Below are 19,413 nucleotides of genomic sequence, written 5' to 3' on the forward strand. Positions count from 1 at the left end.
GTGCCAGTTCACTTATGGGGTGAACCGAGAGAGGAAGCATTTCTTTTGGGATACGACCGATCATACAATCGCGATGAGGAAGACCGAGGGTTTCGTTGGAGAGTATGACCGAAGTTGGATATCGGGTAAAGGTCGGGCTCATATGCTTTCGTTGGCCGGAGGAGACATGTGTCGGGTAAATATTTGTTTTAAGTTCATATGTTTTTCTATTTAAACCATATGCCTCGATAATCTAATTTTTTTTTGTCGATATTTTGAGATAGCTCATAGCTACATGGAGGTATCTCCTAGAGCAGGAGGAGCAAGTCAAAAAGAAGAAAGAAGAGGAGCGTGCTGGCTGGGAGGCGAGAGAGAAAGACCTAAAGGCTCAGTTAGAAGCAGTGGAATCCAAGCTTGAGGTGGCACAGTCTCTGCTCATTAGAGGACAGACGAACTGGAGATTATTAGGAGCAAGACTGAGGCGAGTAGAGTTGAATTAACAAAGCTTGATCGGTGCTATGATGAGCTGAAATAGAAATATGATACCGAGAAGTTTACGGGGAAGAAAAGAGGTTTATTGCTTCATCCGCTGGAGCCGCTTACAAGGAGTTGGTCATGTTAGAAGGTGAGCGTCTCTTTCAGAAGAGTGATATCTGTCGAGCAATGATCGAGGAACGAGCGATAGCTGGGGTTTATGCTCTGTTGGTTAGGACGTGTCGTCAGTACTTACGAAAGGTTGATGGGATCGACGAGAAGATTATTCTATGTAATGAGGAGGATATTCCCGATTAGGAAGAAAATATCGATGCCGCGGGTACTAAGATAGCATCGGATGCGGAGGCGGATGATCAAAATACCGAAGCTACTTCGGCTCATGATATTGATATTTAGAGTAGTAAAGTGCGGTTTGGTATGATGTTTCCCTCACTCTCCTTGAGAAAAGGACTTAGTTTTATTTTAATTTTTATTTTTTAGTAGTAAGTGGGTAGATCCCCTAGTACTTCCGCATGCTTTATTATTTTATATTCGTTTGCACGTTGACACGTTGACTTTACTAGTATTTTTTCCTTCTTATTTATTGATTTTGTCGTGGTGTGACGCGTTGCATTAATGTTTTACATTTAGCATTGTGCGTGATGTACTTGATGAGGGGATCAGTCTCTCAAGATTTTTTTTTGTTAGGGATCATGCCATTTATTTTGGACCTCGTGGGTCGTATTATATTGTTTGGACCGTGGCCACGTTTTAAGTAGGGGACCCATTAAAAGCGAAATAGAGCGATTTGGATTATCAAGCTGGCCAGGCTGTATAGATCATCGTAATATCTATATTTGATTTAAGGGTTGTAAAGAAACTCACTTGATGTGATAGCTCAGTAGTAAGTTAGTGATAATATTGGGAATGAAGAAAAACGACTTGCTTGAATTATATAATCGGAATGTGAACGTTACAAGCCTATCAGAGGCAAATGGAGAGAATTATATAAAAAGCTAATCGTTCGATATGATTAAATATGTCTAAATAGAAATGATAATAAAATTGTTTGAAGTACAACTGATAAATTCTTCTTCTTCCACGTCTTTCTTGCGCTTGACCATGCTTGCCAAGTCGATGATGTATGGGTACACTTGATGTCTTTTATGCCTGTAACATATGATAGCAAACTTCTAAGTGTTTGATGTGGATACTTAGTAGATTTTTCTATTGATGTAACGTAGGGAAGGGGGGTTTTGTGTAGGGGTGTAAACGAGCCGAGCTCGCCTCTTTTGGCTGGCTCGAGCTCGAGCTCGAGTTTATTTTGTCGAGCTCGAGCTCCTCTATTTTTGGCTCGAGCTCGAGCTCGTGTCAATTTTGTCGAGCTCGAGCTCGAGCCCATTGTCTTTTTTTTTTTTTTTTTTAATATTTTTTTAATTATTATTTTATTATTAAAAATTATTTTAAAAAATAAAAAATAAAAACAAAATTGTAATTATATATATTTTTAATATTTGTATTTATTTCTATAATATTTTACATTATTATACATTATTTAAATAAAAATAATATATAAAAAATAAAAATAAAAATAAAAAAATAATAATAAATCCGGCTCGCGAGCCGGCTCGCGAGCTCATGAACAACTGAAAACCGGCTCGAGCTCGGCTCGTCAGAAAGCTCGAGCTCGCTAGCTCGAGCTCGAGCTCGAAAATCTCGAGTCCGAGTTCGAGCTTTTTACGAGCCGGCTCTTCGAGCTCACGAGTCGGCTCGGCTCGTTTACACCCCTAGTTTTGTGTACCCGAGATAGAGTTTGAGTAATTCTCTCGTACACCGACATGTGAAGTCAATGTTGGATTAACTATACTCGAATGTTTTCGCCTGCCTGTCAAATTAGACGATGTTGATAAATTAAGAGATATGTTAAGTATGTGTTGAGACTATATCAAATTGTGAATGTAGGTTTACCCTTCGTGAGGAGATGCGAAGTCTCTTTCATCTTCTAGTAGCTCATTCGAGCGATATCTAACATCATAGTTGATCCGTAATCTATAAGAAGAAAACGTAAGAGGATTAGGGGAGGTTGAGGTGGGTAACGAAGTAGCCCCCAGTTAGGGTGAGGCGTTCACCTACCTCTTCATGGACTGGGAAGACCCCGTATGTTGTTGACATCTTTGCAAGCCAAGGGACGTAGAAGGTCTCAAAGCCTGCAAGGGTGGTTTATTTTTAAGAAACTGCTATGATATGGGAGATTGGATACTGACTTATAATTATACGATATAAACATCGAATATATATTAAGGATAGAACCTTTTGAGGTTCCCTAAATTCCAGGTTCTGGCTATAGGGTGTCCGTCGAGGTTCTCGAGACGATATGCTCCCGTGTTGACCACTTGTCCTACTTTGTTGGGTTCTTCCCACTTCGGGTCGAGTTTACCGATTGGGCGTGAGGCTTTGGCTTTGCGGATAACTAAATCTCCTATTTGGAAAGAACGAAGGCGGACTTTGGAGTTATAAGCTTTCACCATGCGATTTTTGTACATTTGATGTCGGATAGAGGCGATCTCTCTTAGTCCGTCAATGAGATCGAGGCTAGCTCTCATTGCTTCTTCATTAGCATCTGGAGAATAGTTGGTGACTCTCCAAGAGGGTTCGCCAATCTCTACGGGTGCCACATCATCTATTCCGAAAGTTAGGTTAAACAGAGATTCCCCTGCTCATGTTCGTGGGGTTGTTCGATATGCCCATAGAGCACTGGGTAATTTTTCAACCCATTTTCCTTTGGCACTTCCCAGCGTTGTCTTGAGATGTTGAAGTATGGTGCGATTAGTTACTTTAGTCTGACTATTTGTTGGGGGGTTGGCGACTGAGGTGAAGACTTGCTTAATAGATAAGGCAAGGCACCAATTCTTTACTTTGTCCCCACAAAATTGGGTTTCAATGTCTAAAATAATGGAACGGGGGATCCCCTAGCGGCATACGGTGTTCTTCCATAAAAATTGGATGACTTCTTCCTCTCGAATGCGAGCTAAAGGTTCGGGTTCCACCCACCTGGTGAAGTAATCTACAGCTACAATGATGAACTTGCGTCCTCCTGTTGCTGGTGGAAAAGGACCGACCAAATTCACTCTCCATTGAGCGAAAGGTGTGGGACTGTCAATCGGTTGCATTAGTGCTGCTGGGAGATGAAAGATGTTAGCGTGTTCTTGGCAAGGTTTGCATCTCTGCACTAGTCTCTTCCCATCTTCATGCATGGTCGGCCAATAGTAACCGTGTCTCAATATTTTAAGAGCTAAGGTTCTTCCACTCAAATGATTACCACAGATTCCTTCATGTACTTCTCGTAGCACATAGTCTACTGCAGATGGGTTAAGGCATTTGAGATAGGGGAAGGAGAACCCTCGCTTGTAGAGTTCTTCACCTACCATTAAGAAACGAGCCGCTCTTATCTTTATTTTCTTTGATTGGAGGAGGTCAGTCAGAAGTTCCCCGCTTTTGAGATAGTTTGCAATGGGGGTGATCAAACAGGGTTCGTTTTCTTCAGCGCAATTCACTACGTCGGTAGAGACTATTTCTGGTTGGGAAGCCGTAAGGAGGGTGATTTTCTGGCTTCCAATGCTTGCGATGGAACTACCAATTCCAGCCAACTTGTGTGCATCAATATTATTGGCTCGTGATACTTACTTTATCTCATAGCTATCCAATTTGGAGAGGAGGGTAAGTGCAAGAGCAAGATACTTGGCCATGGATTCTTCTTTGGCCTCGTAGGTCCCAAGGACTTGGTTGACCACTAATTGGGAGTCGTTATGTACTATGAGTTTGCGACTCCAGCTGCTAAAGCGAGGCGGATCCCAGCGGTCAAAGCTTCATATTCAGCTTCGTTGGTGGAGGCTTTAAAATCAATTCGTTGAGCGTATTCGAACTCATCACCATATGGGCTTGTAATTACAATACCCGCGCCTCTTCATGTAGCAGTAGAGCATCCATCGACATTGATGGTCCAAGTGGGTATGTAGGTGCTTTCCTCCGTTGCAGTCATCTCTACTACAAAGTCTGTAAGAATTTGAGCTTTGATGGTGGGGCATGGTTTGAATTCGACCCCATATTCTCTCAGCTCTATAGCCCATTTAGCTAGTCGTCCGGAAGTCTCTGGACTTCTCAATATTTGTTTAAGAGGATAATTGGTGAGAACTACAACTTGATGCGATTGGAAGTAAGGACGTAACTTTCTGGCTGCATTGATGAGGGCAAGAGCAAGTTTCTTTATGTTGGTATAGCGATGCCCTGAGCCTTGACGAGCTCGGCTTATGTACTATATTGGTTGTTGACCTTTTTCACCGTTTCGAATGAGCACTGCGCTAATGGCATCAACAGAAATAGCCAAATATAGGAAGAGGGTATCTCCTGGTTGGGGCTTCGTTAGTAGAGGTGGGGAAGTAAGATATACTTTCAATTCGGCGAAAGCCCTTTGAAAATCCTCATTCCATTCAAACTTTTTCCCACCTCTTAACACCTTGAAGAAAGGAAGGCCTTTATATGCTGATCGAGAGATAAAGTGGTTTAAGGCCAAACAACCGTTAAGTTGTTGGACCTTCTTGATCGATGTAGGAGGGGCCATAGCTTCAATCTTTGATGGGTTGGCTTCGATTCCTCGTTGTGAAATCATGTATCCTAAGAATTTTCCAGCTCGAACTCCGAAAGAGCATTTTAGGGGATTGAGCTTCATGTTGTATTTATGTAAGATGGAGAAGCATTGGTTTGAATCAGTTAGGTGATCCGAGACCTTGATACTCTTGACGAGCATGTCGTCGATGTATACCTCCATGTTCTTACCAATCAAGTCTGCGAACATCGTGGTCACCAGACGTTGGTAAGTAGCTCATGCATTCTCGAGACCGAACGACATGACTTGAAAGCAGTAGATGCCTTGGTTTGTGATGAAGCTATCTCTCTCTTGATCTTCTGGGGCGAGCAATATTTGGTTGTATCCTTGATATGCATCGAGGAAGCTGAGAAGTTCGCATCCTGAGGTTGAGTGTATGAGTTGGTCGATCCTTGGTAAAGGAAAAGGATCCTTGGGGCATGCCTTGTTCAGGTCGATGAAGTCTATACACAGCCTCCACTTGCCTCCGAGTTTGGGAACTAGTACCACATTTGACAACCAATCGGGATATTGAACCAGTCTGATGTGGCCTGCATCTAAGAGTTTTGCAACTTCCGCTTTGATATGCTTGTTGCGTTCAGGACCAAAAGTCTGCTTACGTTGTTTGACTGATTTCAATCTTTTGTCAACGTTGAGTCGATGCAATGCCACCTTGGGGGGAATTCCCGTCAAATATTGAGCCTTCCAAGCAAACACATCCCCATTGTGTCTAAGGAAGTCAACTAGTTGATTCTCCACTTCTTGATCTATATCAGATCCAATGCGGAGGAGTTTAGAATTATCCCCGGCTATGAGTTCTACTGACTTTAGCTCTTCAACAGCTGCTAGCTTGGTGGCGTCGTCAGGTACGCTAATTAAGATTTCTTTATCAACTTCGATGACTGCGTTTAGCTTATCGTGTTTCGGGGTGTCGTCTTCCCTCCCTAAAGGATTAGGTTTCCTAGATGGATCACATAGAGCTCTTGCATAGCATTCTCGAGCAAGACGTTTATCTCCAAGTACCTCTCCAATTCCATAAGGAGTGGGGAATTTCAGCTTTTGATGGTAAGATGAAGGCACCGACTTGAATGTATGGATCGCTGGCCTCCCTATGATGATGTTATAGGGAGATGGTTTATCGACGATGATGACTTTTACCATCTTTGTAATTTGACAAGGGTTTCTCTTGAGGAAATGGGCAACTCCACTTCTCCCATGGATAAAACACCCTCTCCCGTGAATCTTTTCAGTGGTGTAGTGATGGGGCTAAATCGGGCGTTATCTATGCCCAACTACTTAAATGTATGGAGATACATGATGTCGGGTGAGCTCCCACCGTCAACTAATATTTTCTTAACCAAAAAGTTGGCCACCAGCGCTGTGATTACCAGAGCGTCGACATGATCTTTATCTGGGCCTTCAAGGTCCGAGGAATTGAAGACTATGCTATGATCAGGTCTTAGTATCTGATAGACAGATGCCGGTGGAGACGCATGTTCTTGATTCATACGCGCTGATCAAGCAAGGGTGCGTCTCGCATTTTGTGAGTCGCCACCTGCTGGTCGCGCCGATGACCCCCCTCCTCCCGTCGTTTCTATTGATCTCGATTATTATCTCGGCATGGGAGGTCATCACGACGTTTATTTCGTGGCTTATCGATGTATTCGCCTAAGTGCCCCTGCTTGATCAGCTTCTCAATCGCCAGTTTGAGTTGTCTACATTCCTCGGTAGTATGTCCTTTATCTTTATGGAATCGACAATAGCGATCCGATCTTTCTCGTTTTGTGTTGGGCTGCATTGGACGTGGAGGCTCTGCCAGACCTTTTTGTTCTATAACTAAAAGAATTTCAGTGAGGCGAGTGTTTAGTGGAGTGAATCAATTATAAGATGACGATGGTTGGCCTTGAGATGGGGGTGGAGGACGTCGATCATCTCGTCTCCTAATGTCCTGGCGATCATCTTCTCTCTTTCTCTTGGGAGGGGCGTGGGTAGAGGCTTCCTCTATGCGTATGTATTTCTCGGCTCGATTCAACAACTCATCTAAGTTGCTAGGAGGCCTTCCGACGATAGATTCTTTGAACCTACCCGACTTCATGTTGTGTTGCATGATCCCTGAGAGCATGTCTTGTCCTGCACTGGGAACTTCATGGACAGCTTCCACAGAATGCATGATGTAGTTGCGGAGTGTTTCATTGTCTCTATGTACGATAGAGAAGATGTGTGCTGGGGTTTTGGCGTATTGCTTGTTGATGGCGAATTGGTTGGTGAAGCGTTGTGATAATCGAGAGAAGGTGTTGATTTATTCTGTAGGAAAAGAATTGAACCAATTCATGGCCCTCTTGAAGAGAGTGGTGCGGAACATCTTGCACATTGATGCATCTGTTGGGCCATACAAATCTACCATGGCATGGAACTTCTCTATGTGTTCTTGCGGGTCGGTGGTTCCTTCGAACTGAGGTAAACCTGATACTTTCACTCCTTGAGGCAATACCTCATTGAGGATGTTCATGGTGAAAGGACTGCGCCTTGCTGGGACTGGCGCTCTTCCACCAATTGGGTTGTTCATTTGGGGGAAATAGTTTTGGCAAGACACTCTACTATTTATCACGTCTTCTCGTTCATTAAGGAAATGAGCTCTCCGTGGAGATGCATTACCCCGTTGGGGTTAGCGCTGGCGTTGCTGTTTGGGCTGTGCCTCCCCGTGATTGGTGGATAGCTGCATCCGGGACTGTGGGTCCGAGGATGATGACACACTTATCCGGTGGTTGTTGTTCTGGACCGGTTGTTGTGCCATGGGTGGCACCGCGAGTGGAGAGTTTGCTGAGATCGCGGGGGAGCATTTGCTCCCATCATGGCGATGTATTGTGTCACCGCCTCAGCAACGGCGCGGGTAGAAGCTTCTACTATCATATGATGGGCTGCTTCCTCGGTTATCTGAACCGTTCGGGGAGCAGGGAGCGGTGAATCAGATAGTGGAGGATCGGCGAGTGGTGGATCTCGAGGGGGATTCACTTGGACTTCGCGATGTGGATCCGGAGCACGTGGAGGAGGTGGCAAGCCAGAGCCTCCGCGAATTGGGAGGTTGTTAGCTGTGTTATTCTCTCTCCGAGTAAATGACTCAAGAGCATCTTGCAAGCTACGCGATCTGGTATGCATTCCCACAGACGGCGCCAAAATGATGATGTTATTTTTAGATCACCTGGGATATTGGATTAGAAAAGGCTCGGAGAGAAAGGTAGGTCACGCGCTCACGAGCTAGATGGTCCTGAAACACTCTAATTAACTTAAGAATCCTGCGACAGAAAATACGTAATCTAACCCGGGGGTTGATCCGGCGGAAACCCCTCCGACGCTCAAGTCAGACGTGCGGAAAGTCGGTAATAGTAGAGAGAATACGAGCAGATGAATCGATTGAATAATAAAAGTGTACCTTAATTAAATGAATTTAAGTTCTATTTATACTTTATTGATTGGGCCGATATCAATTTATCGGGCCCAACCTTATTTGAATGTGATTGAGCCTTCATATAAATAGCTATTAAACTGGGCGTGTGGTCCGGTAAATATGGGTCTATTGGGCTGGGCCAATAGGCATATCACAAGTTCAAACAAATGTCAATTTTGTAAGAAAAAATCTAGATGCACGTACAATAACATTAATGAAAGAAAAAAATTATGCCAACGTAACATTATAAAATTAGTTTTAAATTATCTTAACATATATTGTTATCTAAAATATAATTAAAAAAACTCTTCATCTAGTTAGTTAGTATCAAATTTCTTAATATGATGAATTTTTATCACTCTCCGAATTTTGAATATCTATGTTTACTAATAAAAAATAGTTTGTAAAATTCGTATGTAAAAATATTTTTATCTAAAGTGACAATTATTTCAAAAAAAAAATCTAGAAAGACAAATGAAATGAGGAGTAAGATTATAAGTACATGTACTATAAATAAATAAATAGCTTAATTTATTTATAAAAATAAATTATAATCTTTCATTAAATAAAATTTTCATGATTCAGGATTACTCAATTATTGTTATGGAGAATATAAAAGGGTTAAAGACACTTTGCACCTCTGAAGTATAGTGGATGTAACATTTACCCGTTTAAAGTATCATTTGTAACACTTTCTGATGCGGCTGGATTTCTCCGCTTCAAGGAATTCCGAACCTCCAAGTCCATTCCGTATTGGGCCTGTTCATCGTGGACCTGCAAAAGGACCGGGAGAGGTGCTCCCGGCGTTAGCACTCCGACGCCCAAGTCAGAACACCTCAAAGGCTCTCATTCTAAAATATATTCAGTAAGAAAAAAAAAGAGATGAATAGAGAGGAAGAGCAGTGATTTTGTTGTCTTGTTTCCATTGCCATTCTTGTCTGAAGAAGGTGGAATATCTCTTCTATTTATAGAAGAGATAATTTGTGGACTTCAACGAGTTTATTCAATTTACTTAATAAAGTGACTTCAAGTCCAAGCCTTAGTGATTAAGTAATGAGGTGGTACTTGCCACGTCCCACTTCCCAGTCGTCAGTTATTGCTCATCGCTCGTCACTCGCCTAGCTCGCCGCTCGCCTGCTGGTCGCCTATTGTCTCCTCGTCGCTTGTTTGCTCGTCACCTAGTGGCTTTATTTTCTCTTTGTACATGGGCCCAATTCAATTGGGCATGGGCCAATTCAATTGGGCATTGCCTTGTTGGGTCGTACCAAATCTGACCGGATCAACTAGTCCCCCACTCCAAGTTGGATGTGAGAATATGAATAGGTCGGCTTGGAGTATGCGAAATTTTCTTAACCCACCGACAACGTTTTTTACAATTTTTCTTGGTGTTTAATTAGTTCTATCAATATCTAATTTCTCGCTTACATTTCTGAGTATTATGATAATTTTTGAATTGAGTGCATCCTGCCATCTCTCACGTTATATGCCTCGTAAGAATTTTACCTTCTCGATTTTTTTATTATCTCATGTTTACTTTGGTACATTCGGATCTACAATAATCTTGCTCGTGCTCGCCATCATGAAGTATGAGAAGCTCATGCTTCCCAAGACTCAGATTTTTCATTTCATTTCGTCGAGCTCGTGCTCGCTATAGCGAAGTATGAGAAACTCGTTTTCCGATATTCAAATAGATTTTTCATTTTGTCTCTTCGAGCTCGGGCTCGCTATCCTGAATTATGAGAAGCTCGTGCTTCCCAATGTTTGGGTAAATTTTTTGTTTCGTCGAGCTCATGCTCGCTATCGTGAAGTATGAGAAGCTCGTGCTTCCTAATACTCGGATAGATTTTTCGTTTCGTCGAGCTCGTGCTCGCTATTGTGAGAAACTTGTCTTTTCCAATTTTTCATTTTGTCCTATAGAGCTCGTGCTCGCTATCGTGAAGTATAAGAAGCTCGTGTTTCCCAATACTCGGATAAATTTTTCGTTTCGTCTCGTCTAAGTTATTCTGCTCATCAGTAAGATCCTTCTTGTCGGAGCTATTCTGCTCGTCGGAGAGATCCTGCTCGCCGGATCTATTCTGTTCGTCGGCGAGGTCCTTCTCGTCGAAGAGATCCTGCTCGTCGGATATCTCCTTCTCGTTTGAGTTATTCTGCTCATCGGCGAGATCCTTCTCGTCGGATATCTTCTGCTCGTCGGAGGTATTCTGCTCATCGGAGAGATCCTGCTCGTCGGCGAGATCCTGCTGGTCGAAGGTATGCTGCTCGTCGGATATCTCTTGCTCGTCTGAGTTATTCTGCTCGTCAGAGGTATTCAGCTCGTCGGAAAGATCCTGCTCGTCGGATATCTCCTGCTCGTTGGCGAGATCCTGCTCGTCGAAGGTATGCTGCTCGTCGGACAGATCCTGCTCGTCGGATATCTCTTGCTCGTCAACGAGATCCTGCTCGTCGGATATCTCCAGCTCGTCCACGAGATCTTGCTCGTCGGCGAGATCCTGCTCGTCGGATATCTCCTGCTCGTCGGCGAGATCCTGCTCGTCGGATATCTCCTGCTCATCAGCGAGATCCTGCTCGTCGGAGGTATGCTGCTCGTCAAAGAGATCCTGCTCGTCGGATATCTCTTGCTCGTCGGCGAGATCCTGCTCGTCGAAGGTATGCTGCTCGTCTGAGAGATCCTGCTCGTCGGATATCTCTTGCTCGTCGGATATCTCCATCTAGTCAGGGAGATCCTGCTCGTCTGAGTTATTCTGCTCGTCGGAGGATTTCTGCTCGTCGGAGAGATCCTGCTCGTCGGATATCTCATGCTCGTCGGCGAGATCCTACTCGTCGGATATCTCCTGCTCGTCAGATATCTCCTGCTCATCGGCGAGATCCTGCTCGTCGGAGGTATGCTCTCTTCAAAGAGATCCTGCTCGTGGGATATCTCTTGCTCGTCGGCGAGATCCTGTTCGTCGAAGGTATGTTGCTCGTCTGAGAGATCCTGCTCGTCGGATATCTCCAGCTCGTCAGGGAGATCCTGCTCGTCGGCGAGATCTTGCTTGTCGGCGAGATCCTGCTCGTCGGATATCTCCAACTCGTCTGAGTTATTCTGCTCGTCGTAGGATTTCTGGTCGTCAGAGAGATCCTGCTCGTCGTATGTCTCCTGCGCGTCGGCGAGATCATGTTCGCCGGAGAGATCCTGCTTGTCGGATATCTCCTGCTCGTCGGCGAGATCATGCTCGCCGGATATATCCTGCTCGTCAAGGAGATCCTGCTCGTCGGCGAGATCTTGCTCGTCGGTGAGATCCTGCTCGTCGAATATCTCCACCTCGTCTAAGTTATTCTGCTCGTCAGAGGATTTCTGCTCGTCGGAGAGATCCTGCTCGTCGGATAACTCTTGCTCGTCGGACATTGGGTCACGAGGCTCAGCTCGACGGACATTGGGTCGCGAGACTCGGCTCGGCAGACATTGGATTGGCGAAATTCAGCTCGGCGGACATTGAGTCGGCGAAATTCGGATCAGGAACATCGAGTCGCGAGACTCAGCTCGACGGACATTGGATCGGTGAATTTTTGCTCAGCGAACATTGAGTCGGCGAGATTCGGCTCAGAAACATCGGGTCGCGAGACTCAGCTCGACGGACATTGGGTCGCGAGACTCAGCTCGACGGACATTGGATCGGTGAATTTCAGCTCGGCGGACATTGAGTCGGCGAAATTCAGCTCGGTAGACATTGAGTCGGCGAAATTCGGCTCAAGAACATCGTGTCGCGAGACTCAGCTCGACGGACATTGGATCGGTGAATTTCAGCTCGGCGAACATTGAGTCGGCGAGATTCGACTCAGGAACATCGGGTCGCGAGATTCGGCTCAGGAACATCGAGTCGCGAGACTCAGCTCGACGGGCATTGGATTAGTGAATTTCAGCTCGGCGAACATTGAGTAGGCGAAATTCAGCTCGGCGGACATTGAGTCGGCGAAATTCGGCTCAAGAACATCGGGTCGCGAGACTCAGCTCGACGGACATTGGATCGGTGAATTTCAGCTCGGCGAACATTGAGTCGACGAGATTCGGCTTAGGAACATCGGGTCGCGAGATTCGGCTCAGGAATATCGGGTCGCGAGACTCAGCTCGACGGGCATTGGGTCGCGAGACTCAACTCGACAGACATTGGATCGATGAATTTCAGCTCGACGAACATTGAGTCGGCGAAACCTGGGTCAGAATCAGACAACTGAGCTCCAAGCAGTAAATATAAACTTCCGGAATTCATTTCGAGAGAATACTGCGAGCTTGAAAAGCTTCAAGCCAAAGAATAAGCTTAGGAAATCAAACTCCCATGAATCGAGCTCATTAAAGCAAATCAACTTCGAGCTCTAAGGAGTCCTCCGGGTCCAACATCTCTGATTGAGGTTTTGGGCCGGTTTATGTACCCAGGTCTGCCTCATATGTATTGAAATCGCACAAGTAAAACACATATGGTGATGCAGTGGATTTTACGAAAAGCCCAAGAAATCTCTCTCGATTCACTAACATACGCTCCTACATGTGTTTTGCTTGTTAGAGTAGAAGTAGTGAAAAATCGACGTCTTAACGCTCAATTTCCTACAGACGACGCCATTTGATGCGGCTGGGTTTCTCCGCTTCAAGGAATTCCAAACCTCCAAGTCCATTCCGTATTGGGCCTGTTCATCGTGGACCTGCAAAAGGACAGGGAGAGGTGCTCCCGGCGTTAGCACTCCGACGCCCAAGTCAGAACACCTCAAAGGCTCTTCTATTGCCATTCTTGTCTGAAGAAGGTGGAATATCTCTTCTATTTATAGAAGAGATATTTTGTGGACTTCAACGAGTTTATTCAATTTACTTAATAAAGTGACTTCAAGTCCAAGCCTTAGTGATTAAGTAATGAGGTGGTACTTGCCACGTCCCACTTCCCAGTCGTCAGTTATTGCTCATCGCTCGTCACTCGCCTAGCTCGCCGCTCGCCTGCTCGTCGCCGATTGTCTCCTCGTCGCTTGTTTGCTAGTCACCTAGTGGCTTTATTTTCTCTTTGTACATGGGCCCAATTCAATTGGGCATGGGCCAATTCAATTGGGCATTGCCTTGTTGGGTCGTACTAAATCTGACCGGATCACTTTCCCCCCTTAACATCAATTATTTTATATTTTAAAATTTAATACATAATAAACATAATAATCTAATAATTATTGGATCATATAAAATTGAAAAGTAACTAAAATTAAATTATTGAAAAAAAATAAAGAAATACATATAGGGTTAAGTGCACTTTGCCTCACGTGCTTTGGACCGTTTTGTGTTTCGCCCCCAAACAAAAAAAAAAATTGCACAATCATACCTAGACTTACTAATTCGTGATCGATGACTTAAAATCCTATCTTTATATATAAAAGAAAGGTTTGCCCCGAAACCCTAAACGCAGTTTTTTTTTTTTAAGATTTGGGAAAGTACAGTTTGCATCCCCGAACTATGGGGCTTATCACAAACCCTCCTTAAACTACAAAACGTACCAAAATGGCCCATCATGTTTCAACCCGTTTGTGTGTGATGACGTGTCAAGTTGACTTTTTTGATTTTTAATTAATTTTGCGTCTGCAGCATTTTCTTGACGTTTTGTACCCTCTGCTTCCAAATTTTCCTACCACTGACCTTAAATTGCTTTTGTGATTATGAATTAATCCCCCAGTGTAGGGAGAAATTGTGGACCCCAAATTGTTGGGTGGTCTAGTCGATAAATCCATGTAAGAGCTCAATTTCGTCTTCGTTCGTCCACAGGCGCCGAAAAAAGCTTGTGGAATTCGTCTAGTGGGACCCGTTTCTTGGCGACGATGGGTTTATGTTGATCGTTTTCTGATTGTGGTAGTCTATTGTGGGGATCGCGAGGAAGATGACGGTGACTTGGGCGGCAGGGACAACGGTGACAGCGGCAAGGTAGAATCGTCTTCGGTTGGAATTTTCTTCAAGTGAAGACTGAGATGTGGTTGAGCTCTTCAAAGGGGTGGAAGTAGAGAGAGAGGGGGGCACCACCGGCAGAAATGAAGAAGAAATAATAAGAATGTGGAAGTAGAGAGAGGGGCACCACATGCCAATGAAAAAGAAAAGAATATGAGAGAGAGAGAAGTGGTTGTTGACCTGGTCCAATTTAGTAAGCAAATTTTGAGGGCAACTAAGTAAATGTACAATAAACTTAACGGTGTTAATTTTGTTAACGTTGACCGTAAATAACAGGGGTCGTTTTGGTACGTTTTGTAGTTTAGAGGGAGTTTGCGACAAGCCCCATAGTTCAGGGGTCAAATTGTACTTTCCCCTAAATATTTTTGTGATATATTTGTTTGCTTTAATTTCTCCCCTTTTATAGCATATTCAAAATTATTTTTTTTTCTTCTTTTTTTATAGAACACATTTCCTTTTTTTTTTTTTTTGATTATTTTCTTTTTCATTTTTTTCACGTTTGTTTTTACTTTTTTAATTATTTTATTTTTCTTTTCTTTTTCTTTGTTTTCCCTTCCAGCACTAACTTTTCTCTCATCTTTTATAGCCCAAGTATGTGTGTTAAATTTTATTTTAAAAATAGATATATAGATTATGATGGGCTTAATTCCACTTTGCACCCTTTAAATATACCATTTTGGCACTTTGGACCCTCGAAACAAATTAATAGCACTTTGCACCCTCGAAATACAATAAATTATGCATCCCCAAATGATTTTTAAAACTAGAAAATTTAATTTAATATTTTTAGTGATATTTTTTTTGGATGTCAAATGTCAAATATTATTTTCATTCATCAATCATATTGAAACTATAAAGTTCAAAAATAAAAATACATTTCATCAACATATTTAAATTTTTTTTTTATCAAAATTAAATATTTTACGAAAAAAAAAAATCATTCAGCTATTCCGTTATCAAGCTATCTGAAAATCATATTTTCTTCCAAATATTTTCACCTAATATTTTCAAACAGTTACATAAAAGATCCATCAATCAAATAATTTAGTGATAAAAGCTTATTTTTTATTTTTTTGTGTAAAAATGTAGGATTTTTAAATAATCCGGTGTAATTTTTATTTTTTCGCACTTTGTCCGCTCGAAATTAGTTTGGAGGTTCAAGAAAATAACAATTTATTTTTTTATTTTGCACCTTGAAAAAAAAACATCGTGAAAAAAAAACATTGTGAACCCCGAAAATAAAAACATTATTTTTATGGAAATTGCCTTTATTATTCACTTCAGGGTGCATTGTGAATGATTTATTGTGTTTTGAGGGTGCAAAGTGCTATTATTATTTTTCGAGGGTGCAAAGTGCCAAAATGGTAAGAACGTGCAAATTTTTTTTGAGGCACCGTGCAACAAAAACCGAAGTTTAGGTAAGAACGTGCAAATTTTTTTTGTTTGGGAGGCAAAGTGCAAAACGGACATTTGTTTAGAGGGCAAATTGCTTTTTACTCTCTCTCTCTCTCTCTCTCTCTATATATATATATATATATATATATATATATATATATATATATATATATATATATATATATATATATATATATATATATATATATATATATATATATATATATTCTGGGTATTTAGTCACATATTTAGTACTAATGATCACTTGCCTTTTAAATTCATTTTTATTTAAATATTTCAATTTATACAAATATACTTAGTTATCACAATAAAATTGAACCAACAATCAAATTCAACAAAAAATACGAGAAAAAAACTTTATATTAAAACTTGTTGTAAAGTTAAATGATGTGCACAATCATAATTAGTATAAAAAAACAATAACACATTTACGAATTGACAAAAAAAATAATAAAATATATTCAAAATTCTATTAAATTAAATGTACCAAAAAAACATTTTAGAGCCTCCAAACATAAAATACCTTATCAAACTAAGAGTAACAAATACGCATAACGAGTAATAAAATATAGTGCCGCATCATCTAGTTTATTTTTATTCTATATTTTTTTTAGAAATAAAATACCAACTCATTCAACCAACCATTCCATAACCTGTTATAGCAGTTCATATGACCAAAATTCTTAACTTTTGAAACTTACATGACTAAAATTCTTATTTGAAACATGATGGTTTAAACCTCCCAACTAGCAAACTTATAGGACTGAAAAACTCATTTTGTCTTTACTCAAAAATAAATTTTGAAGTGACGGGTGCAACGAATTAGTAAATCTAGTTATGATTGTGCAATTTTCTTTTTGTTTGAGGGGCAAAATGCAAAATGGGCCAAAGTATGAGGGGCAAAGTGCAAAACAGGCAAAGCGAAAAAACGGGCCAAAGTATTAGGGGCAAAGTGCACTTAATTAATGATCACTTGCATTTATTCACATAGAATGTATTATAAATGAGTATATGCTATAGTAGGTATTTGTTAAGCGTAGATGAGATTAAATACACCACGCAATAAACACGTGTGTAGAGGTTCACACTTAACAATCACCGTATTAATTGTAGTTTTGGTCCCCCCACATTTCCCCCTTCCCATCCTTCATTAGCCGGTCACTTCACTCTTCTATTTATATATGATTAGAAGCTGAAACTGAATGCAGTGCCAAAAAAAAAAACAAAAAAAAAAAAGAAGAAAAGAATAATCAAAGATTTTGGCAGATCAATGGAAGAAACTATAATTCTTTATGCTTCGGCAGTGCACTTAAATTCCATGTCACAGCTGGCCAAGTTCATCAGCAAACACAACCCCACCCTCTCCATCATCATACTCCTTAGCTGCGGCCCCGAACAAGCACCGCCGCCCATCTCCGCCGCCGCCACGGCAGTGACTTACCGCCGCCTCCCCAGCGCGGCTCTCCCTCCAAATTTCACCACCGATCCTGTGGAACTCGTGTTCGAGATCCCCCGTCTCAACAGACAAAACCTCCGCAAATTCCTGGAAGATATGATCTCTGCGAAAAACATAGTAATAAGAGCATTCATCATTGATTTCTTCTGCGACGCGGCGTTTGAAGTCACCACGAGCTTGAAGATACCTTCTTACTACTACGTGAGCAGCGGCGCTTTCTTCACGTGCGCATTGCTGTATTTCCCGACAATAGACGAAGCATACGAGAAAGACATTGGGGATTTGAACGACTTCATACAAGTTCCCGGATGCCCGCCCCTCCACTCGTCGGATTTTCCCGATGCCATGCACTTTCGCAAGACCGTCACTTACGGAAACTTCATGTCCGCGGCGAAGAACATGCAGATGTCAAGTGGAATCCTGGTCAACTCATTTGACGCGCTCGAGTTTAGAGCCAAGGAAGCGTTGTCCAACGGTACTACTGCCCCGCCTGTTTATCTACTCGGACCGTTGATCGACGGTGAATTAGTCACCAACGGCGGTGGAGTGGAGGAGAATGAGTGCTTGAGGTGGCTTCATTCACAGCCGGGTAAAAGCGTAATTTTCCTGTGTTTCGGTAGGTGGGGTTTCTTTTCCGGCCAACAGTTGAAAGAAATGGCAATTGGTTTGGAGGAGAGTGGACACAGGTTTCTGTGGTCGGTGGGGGGGAGTTCGCCGGGGTTGGAGGATGTGCTGCCGGAGGGTTTCCTTGAAAGAACTAAAGAGAGGGGTCTCGTGGTGAAATCGTGGGCCCCGCAGAAGGAGGTGCTGAGTCACGACTCGGTGGCCGGGTTTGTGACTCACTGCGGGAGAAGCTCCGTTCTGGAAGCGATTTCGTTCGGGGTGCCCATGATCGCCTGGCCGGTGTATGCCGAGCAGCGGATGAATAGGGTTTTTATGGTGGAGGAGATGAAGGTGGCGCTGCCGCTGGAAATGGCGGCCGACGGGTTCGTCACCGCTGCTGAGTTGGAGAAGCGAGTTAGGGAGTTGATGGAGTCGAAGATGGGGAGAGCCGTGAGGCACCGAGTCGTCGAAATGCAAAAATCTGCACAACTCGCTGTGAGTGAGAATGGATCGTCGCTCGTTGCCTTGGACAAGTTCATTCATCAGACTCGCGATTGAGGGGTATATTTGTCGTTTTACCACCTGCAATTCTTTCTTTTAATTTTTTTTCTGCTTAATAATGGGGTTATTTCTATGCTACATCCAGTGAAAATTACACACACCAAAATGGATATGGATGTATTTGTGTGTGTATGAATAGTAAAGATATACCCTATGTAGCATAGAATAGACCGTAATGTAATGTGTTCCCACGCACATTTCTATGATTCACAAATCACAACTACCTATATAATTATTGGCTATATATGAATAATAAATCAACATTTAATTGTGATTGTAAACCAATATCATAAGTTGGGGCAAAAATCGGATTGAAATTTTCAAATTCCGCCAAATCTGATCCAAAAACATCTGAATTTGGAACCGTATTTCCCATTTTGATTTTTGAAGTTCCGATTTTTTATTCTTCCGAATTTATTTGGAACGGAATTGGAATGGTATTTAAAATTATAGGTAATTCCGATTTTCGATCCGATTTTAGTTCCGAATATTTCTATGACTTTTCGAAATATATAATATAATTTTATGATAAATTTCGTAATCCAATAATAATGTATCTTATGTTATATTTTATATGAAAATTATAAATACCGAAGTGTCAAGTAAATTAAAACCTTAGAAACTATTAATTGGTATCAGAAAATTTATGTTGCATATTTTTATTATAGGAAATTAGAAAATATATGTTTGTTTGTGTTGTTTCTATATATGTCTTTATTTATTGGGTTTTGTTGAACTCTCTTTTGGATATTCTTGCATCTTTCTGCAAACTTTCAAGAAAATCGAAAACTAATGTAAAATTATTCATTATATCCGAATTAGAATAAGATATTATAAACCAATGTATTTCTGAAATTTTCGAAATTCCGGACATTGTGAGGCGTTATGAAATC

At 42.0% G+C, this 19,413-nt stretch overlaps 2 protein-coding genes and 1 pseudogene across 3 annotated transcripts; 1 reads left to right on the forward strand and 2 right to left on the reverse strand.

Annotated features, from left to right (window-relative positions):
• Positions 1 to 2,750: 2,750 nt before the first annotated feature.
• Positions 2,751 to 4,199, reverse strand: LOC148768397 (uncharacterized). Its single transcript, XM_088821187.1, has 4 exons — positions 4,138 to 4,199; positions 3,435 to 4,083; positions 3,209 to 3,335; positions 2,751 to 3,166 (listed from the first exon to the last, which is right to left on the reverse strand). The coding sequence occupies exons 1-4, from the start codon at positions 4,197 to 4,199 to the stop codon at positions 2,751 to 2,753; spliced, it is 1,254 nt and encodes a 417-aa protein (XP_088677313.1).
• Positions 4,200 to 5,332: 1,133 nt separating this feature from the next.
• LOC148768398 (uncharacterized) lies at positions 5,333 to 6,256 on the reverse strand. Its single transcript, XM_088821188.1, has one exon. The coding sequence runs from the start codon at positions 6,254 to 6,256 to the stop codon at positions 5,333 to 5,335; it is 924 nt and encodes a 307-aa protein (XP_088677314.1).
• A 10,825-nt stretch (positions 6,257 to 17,081) lies between these two features.
• LOC148768399 (baicalein 7-O-glucuronosyltransferase pseudogene) lies at positions 17,082 to 18,752 on the forward strand (annotated as a pseudogene). The gene has a single exon (XR_016033095.1). The product of XR_016033095.1 is annotated as a baicalein 7-O-glucuronosyltransferase pseudogene (transcript).
• Positions 18,753 to 19,413: the final 661 nt, after the last annotated feature.

Source organism: Erythranthe guttata, chromosome 8 (genome assembly GCF_056151865.1).
Source record: "Erythranthe guttata isolate IM_541 chromosome 8, IM_541, whole genome shotgun sequence".
Classification (NCBI taxonomy): domain Eukaryota; kingdom Viridiplantae; phylum Streptophyta; class Magnoliopsida; order Lamiales; family Phrymaceae; genus Erythranthe; species Erythranthe guttata.